Genomic DNA, 6,382 nt, shown 5'->3' on the forward strand with positions numbered 1-6,382 from the left:
ATATAATGTAAATCTTTTAAAAAATGAGATTTGAATGCAAAGAAGTGGTCTTAAACAGTCATTAGACCAAAGTCACATGACATTTGAAAACAAAAGTAAATCAACAAACTTGATTAATTCAGAGCATTCCAATTACTTTGAAACCAACTTATACTACCAAATTGTTCAAAAAAATCAAGCCTAAAAAGAACCATGCAGGTACAAACATGAGCACGGTAATAAAAAGATTAAGGAGTACATACCTGAAGAAATGCAGGGTTTTCATTTGCTGCCATTATGTTGAATCGTGGAATGAATCTGAAGCCTTCCCCCCACTCTTTGTGTCGTCGACAAGGCTCGAAATGCCCCTCGGTCTCCATCGACGCATCCTTGGACTCTGGTTCAGGTGATCGTTGGATTAGGGTTTGGGCGAGAAGGTGATGTCAGCTTTATGCCCTTTGTAGATGTGGGCGCATGTTTTAGGGTTTGGCTCTGCTGGCTGCTGGTGCGCATTCACATCATACTTATTGCCCACGTTGCTGCAGTCCGTCGCACAACTGTTGGGTATATAGACTGCCTGGCTGATGGATGTCACAGACCAGGGTGTCCGTGGGTGGATCGATGGGCTTCTGCGCATTGGCGGAGAGCCTCTCTCCCTCCGATATGGGGTGCTTAGGTTTGCGACGATGTGTCTGCGTGTGATGAACCGGGATCGAGGAGGTGTTAGCGAGTCGAGTTTGGTTGTGATGGGGGGCTTAGGGTTTAGTTGCTCAGCCAAGGATGGTTACCTCTACGGGCGTTAGTTGTGGGTGGTGCTGGGACCTTGTTTGACAAGGAGAACCTCCTCAGTATGCCTCCTGCATTTCTGTGACGCTTCAATGTAAACTGAGGCTTCCTGGTGGGTGCTACGGCGTTTGAAGAGTAGACGGTTGCTGTCTGTCTGGGTGTAATTGTAATCGCAGTGAGGTGTGGGGGCGAAGCCGTTGATGAAGATGATACCCAAAGCTTCTGATTTCTGTGATGCTCAAGCTAGCACCATCTTTCGACTGAGGCTCGGTGTGTTAAGGGGATGGGTGGAAGGGAGGCTGGATGAAGATAGAATACATAGACCTGTTCTGAACCTTTGTGTGGAACAAACATGCACTACCAACTGACAGCCTTTCTGTGGAGAGTTTCGTACGTTAGTGGGTACTTTCGGGAGTGGTAGAGATGACGGGTGTAGCACCCTTGGCGGGGTGCTACATTAGCAGCGTGGAGCGGCATTGGCATCCACTTGATGCCGTTGTGGCCGTAGAGTCCTTTGCTAACGTCAAAGACAGACTTGTTCACGGAGAGGCCCGCTGTGCATTCGTGTGCGGTGGGTTTATCGGTGGACGCGGGGTGGCATATTCCATTGCCCTGGGGAGTGGCGTCGCTGCGATTACCCTTTGGGACAGACCATGCGACCTACAGAGAGACATCATCTGTTTGAGCGGGTTAAGCGTGCGTAGCGAAGAGGTCGATGATTACAACCATTCAAAATACCATCTTTCGGATCGTAGACACTTTCGGGTGGTGACGATGCTGATACGTATGATGGCCTCATGGAGTAGAGGGTTTATGGGGGTCTGCGTCCTGTACAAAAAGCAGAGGTCATTGATATCCCAATGAGCTGATCTCTCGTCAGTTGCAGGAAGAGCTTATGCATCATTTTTAGGTGGTGAGCCACTGTCTGTTTGATGGCAACAGGTTCAATCCATGGTGCGAGATTTGTACAACTTCTGGGTCGACGCGTCTTAGTGTTGGTCGTGTGCACTGAATGTGCGATGTAGTTTTTCTGTCACGAAGGGGTCTGCACGACTGGTACACTTTTCTATGCGCCCGTCTGGGAACTCATCCGGCTATACGTCATTGAACTGGGGGCTTTCCGCGGGGATATTCATGACCTTATCTGCTCATCCACTTCCTTGGACCCATGTAAGGGAGAGCAGCGCAGTGGACGAGTTCGGAGTGGTCAGTTTAAATTACAAAACAAATGGTGAAGAAATCTGTTACGCAATGAACATTCGGAAAAATCTTATAAATAAATCTGAGTAATGAAATTGTTCAACAGCGAAAGCTGTTGACAAGGGCACCAATAAAATGTTTGACAAACCGCGCACAGTGAATACTATGGAAAATGCCTCATCGGAAATGTCCAAAAAGTATTCTATACAGCGAGCGGAGAATAGTGGGGAGCACAATAAATCGTCTAATACATATGCGTGGGTAATATGCACGAGCAGCTGTTAATTCTCATTTATTAGCCCTCGTAATGACTTGAAAGAACACGTTTATAGCAGCGGGCGACTGCAATTTCTCCATACGACAAGTGACAGCCTGATGAACTTTTGAATTCATTTGACCTCTCCCCTCACTTCTGTCAAAGTTTGTGCAACATCAAACATGGAAACATTTCTACGCTTCCCAGCTCTACGACGCACGAACACTCTATAAACTCGCAGAACACTTCCCATTCTGCGACAGATTGTCCATCCAAAAGACGGTGCCCCAAACTATGCAGGGTGGGTGATAATTGAACCTCACTCCATCTACCTCCAGAGAAAGCTTTCAACCTTCCCAACTACCGTGTAACCCTCTCAACCTTCACGTTTGCGCCTACTCGTCAGTTAAACCCTCCAGTGAACTCCTCACTCACAATCTCATTAGGCCTATTACCTTGCGCTATGTCGTCGAGGATTTTGCATGCAATGCAAATACGCCGCACCATACAACCAAAACTGTCCACTCTGAACCATGTGCAACATAGAAGATGGATACAATTATGTGATTCGAAGCACCGTCACACACACTCTCAATTCGCATAACACCCCTCCTCTCAGGAATTGCCATGTCCTGTCTCCACTCTGAAGAACCTCGTCCTTCCTCGCCAGGGCACTTGCTTAATCCTACACTACGGACCAAATATACAATATCCCACACGACACGAGCTCCGCAACAGATCGTACAAACCAGGATCTTCTCGGCCAGCAGTACAACCCCGACGCACCGCCCTCCGTCACGTCCCCTCAAAAAACTTGCTGCAAACACCACAAGCCCCCAACTCGCGTCAATAGTCAATATCCCATTGCTGCGAACCTCCGACATGCAATGCGTCCACGCAGCATAGCGGTGCTCCTAACATGCTCGCCATCCATCGAAAACAAATCGCCCATGGACGCGAGCCCAACCAAACATAAATCGAGCGTAGCCATTTCCATGCCCGTCCAACGATGATTCCCAGCCACCCGGCATCGTGAGGACGCTCTATCCCATCGATAAAAAAAACCTGGTTCACATTCACGAGCGGGCGAATGTCAAACTCCTCACCTTTTCACAGTGTCGACGCCACCTTCTTCCCCGACGTGGGCAAGCGACACCAAATATGTGCAAGCTCCTGTGCAGGAACTTCACCCTGCAAACAGCTCCTCTCCTCGTCTTCGCTCCCACCCCCCCCCCCCGATGGCGCTGGAACACACGTCCAAGGGAACGGGACACTGCGGTGGGCCGGTGCGACTTCCTGACCCGAGCTTATCTGCAAGCGTCGCACTGCCTTCCTGTACACAAATAGCACTATATATCGACAAGCGTACCACGAGACCGAGGAGTTGAAAGATTTCTACACGCATGCGTGCAGCCGGACACTCAAATGCACGTCGTGATGTTCGAGCTGCTAAACTTCTCGCACGTCTGTACCGCCTGCTGCTCCATCACGGGCGCCTTGTTCCCCTGCCCTATCGCCTGCAGCCGCAGGCGCATGATTTCCAGCTTCAGATTCTCCCGTCTCTCCATGTGCTTCTCCTGCATCTCCAGCTTCTGATCCGCCAGCTTCTGTTGCAGCTCCAGCCGCCGCTCCTCCATCTTCAGCTTCCTCTCCCTGTGCCTATCCTCGCTCTCCTGCCGTCTCTGCTCCATCCTCTCCAGAAACTCCAGCCGCCGCTGTTCCATGGCCACGTTCATCTCCATCTTCGCCTGTTCCACGCGAGCGCACGTGTCTGCGAAGCCCTGAACGATCTTCGCCAGGTTCGCAGCCGTGATGCCAGTCCCCAGCTTCCTGCGCTTCACGTTCTCTCTGCTGGGCTCCACACCCGCATTGCCGCGGCAACGGGTGCACGGAGACGGCGGAGCCTGATCGGCACGCGGAGGACAATGCTCCTCGTGACAATCGCCGATCCTCGACGCCGCACCGTCCTTCACGTTCACGCCCTGGTGATCGCCATTAACCTCGGGCTGCATCGCGGCCACAAACGGAACCAACCGGCCGCTGTCCTGGTGGTGCATCACGTCCGCCGGATGGGCATGGGCGGCCTCCACGCGATGCTGGAGCGGGTGTACCCCGCCCACTGGGCCAATGCCAATGCCGCACATCTCCCGCTTCGGCGTCCCCCACAGCATGTCGCACCGATCGTACCACTTCCACGTGATCAAACTCCGGTCGCTCTCGCCCTTGCTCAGCTTCTCTCGCTTATACCGCTTCTTCAGCGAGTCAATCTTGTTCTTCATCTGCGGCTGCTCCCGCTGGTGCGTCAGCCGCGCGTTCACCTCGCGCACCACCGTCTCCCAATGCCGCTTCCCCAAATTCTCCCGCTTCACGTGAATGTACGTATCGCCCCAAACGTCTAGCAGCGCCTCCACCTCCTCGTCAATCCACGTCTCCCTCTCCGACCCCAGGTTCTGCAGGCCTGACGTGCCATCCATCCTCTCCCCCTAACCCCAAGCCAAAAAAAGCAGAAAAGGAACAATCCTCTTTACACCTCCGCACAACAATCAACGTCCTCGCCACTACTACCCCTCAACACACAAGCCAACACTGCACACGACATCGTCCATCACAGCAGCAGCAGCAGTTCAATCAGCAATTCAGCAAGCAACACGAGCTCACTTCGGCCAGGTACTCCATCATCATCACACCGAGCCCGACCACACTGACCGCAAACCCTACGGGGCGGCCCGCCCCGAAGAGCACAATCCGCCTCCCGAGCTCAGTTGGTCACCAATTCGAAAACCGCAAACGGGGAAGCGCGCGGCAGGTACCGGCGGCAGCGCGAGGCCGAGGGGGCGCAGCAGAAACTTTCCGATCCGACCACGAATCCGAGACGGCCGACGAGCGCTGCTGCTGGGCTGCGGTGAGTCCGGGAGTCCGAGGCCACGAAAGTGAGACTCTGCGACGCTCGCCCGCCTCCGCCCTCTCTCTAGGGCTTGCGGCAGCGGCCGGCCCACGCCACGCCATCCACACACTGTTCTGTAGCTTTTACTTTTTGACGTGGAGTAAAGCCAAGCCGGAAAAAAGTATCATAAAAGATTCTCCCGCTTCAGATGTATCCCAGTTCCACTACCGCATCCCATTATAATACGCCGAACCCAGCACCAAAATAAGCTATGGCGGCACACGCGAGAGCTTGGAATCTCAAGGCCCCCCGCGCAGCCCACTGAGACTCCTCCGCGGGTTCCAGCTCCGGCGTGAGGCCAAACCCGCAATCTTCTTTCGCTCCTCCTCGCTCATCCCATGGTCCGGAGCCTCGCCGTTCCGCGACATTGTCCGGTTGGAGGCGTCCCGGCAGACATTCTCGCTCGGCATCGGCACGCACGATGTGGATCGGTGTGTCGAGTGGGGCACACCGATCTTTCAGTTCCCGTCAAGTGTCCTGACAATGCCACAGATGAGACGAAATTGTTGGAATCGTAGTCTGATACCATCTGCCGGTGGGTTCAGGGGTTCGCGTTGCGATCGTGGCTTGCACTGCAGAACCGATTCCTCGTCCGATGTGGGCCAAGCCGGGAGTGGTGGTGGTGCCCCAGAATTGTTCCCGGGGTGGGAATGGATCGGAACGGTTTTCTGTGCAGGGCCTTGCCTAGTGTCGTTGGCGTTGGAACCATTCACCCTCGTATACGTCGATGACTCCCAGAGCGCCACAGGATGCAAGTGGGTCCGCCGGACGAGGTGGCAGTTTGCACATTTTCTAGTTGCAGCTCGCACGAGATTCACCCTGGATTGTTGGGATGCTCGGCATGCAGATACGAGTCCACTGCGGACCGGCACTTGAACAGCGGCAGCCTGCTGCCGGACTCTCGAGGCTTCCTTTGCTACTGCAGGCTTGCAATGTGGGAGCATTGGGGAGTACCGGTTGCGCACAGGACCACTTTTTTAAGCGCAGGCAGGTTGTTGTCCGGAGGGAAAGAGCGGTGGTTTCCCTCACATTGATATCCGTCTTTCTACTGGAGGCGCAGTAACTTACTGTACAGATTAGTGGCGGTCAGGATGTCAGTCAGCTCTCGCAAGTTGAGGTGGTGTTATTTGCTGAAGTGGTGTGCGCAGAGCTACTTTGGATGCAGGCGTGTTCTTCCAGGGACGGTCATGGATTTTGACGGGCCTTCTTTGTCGAAT

The 6,382-nt window shown here is 53.6% G+C and overlaps 1 protein-coding gene across 1 annotated transcript; it reads right to left on the reverse strand.

Moving 5' to 3' along the window:
- Positions 1 to 2,757: 2,757 nt before the first annotated feature.
- Positions 2,758 to 5,021, reverse strand: LOC112280311 (uncharacterized). Its single transcript, XM_024515659.3, has 3 exons — positions 4,880 to 5,021; positions 3,328 to 4,704; positions 2,758 to 3,038 (listed from the first exon to the last, which is right to left on the reverse strand). Exons 1-2 carry the CDS (start codon positions 4,901 to 4,903, stop codon positions 3,643 to 3,645), a joined length of 1,086 nt encoding a protein of 361 aa, XP_024371427.1. The 5' UTR covers positions 4,904 to 5,021; the 3' UTR covers positions 2,758 to 3,038; positions 3,328 to 3,642.
- Positions 5,022 to 6,382: the final 1,361 nt, after the last annotated feature.

The sequence above is a fragment of the Physcomitrium patens genome, chromosome 3 (assembly GCF_059467195.1).
Source record: "Physcomitrium patens ecotype Gransden chromosome 3, ASM5946719v1, whole genome shotgun sequence".
Lineage (NCBI taxonomy): Eukaryota > Viridiplantae > Streptophyta > Bryopsida > Funariales > Funariaceae > Physcomitrium > Physcomitrium patens.

Bases quoted from the DNA above. Each gene is read 5' to 3' on its own strand.
- LOC112280311 (XM_024515659.3), bottom strand. From the start codon at position 4,903: ATGATGATGGAGTACCTGGCCGAA. The intron at 4,705-4,879 runs GTGAGCTCGTGT...GCTTGGGGTTAG, and splicing joins TGATGGAGTACCTGGCCGAA to GGGGAGAGGATGGATGGCAC.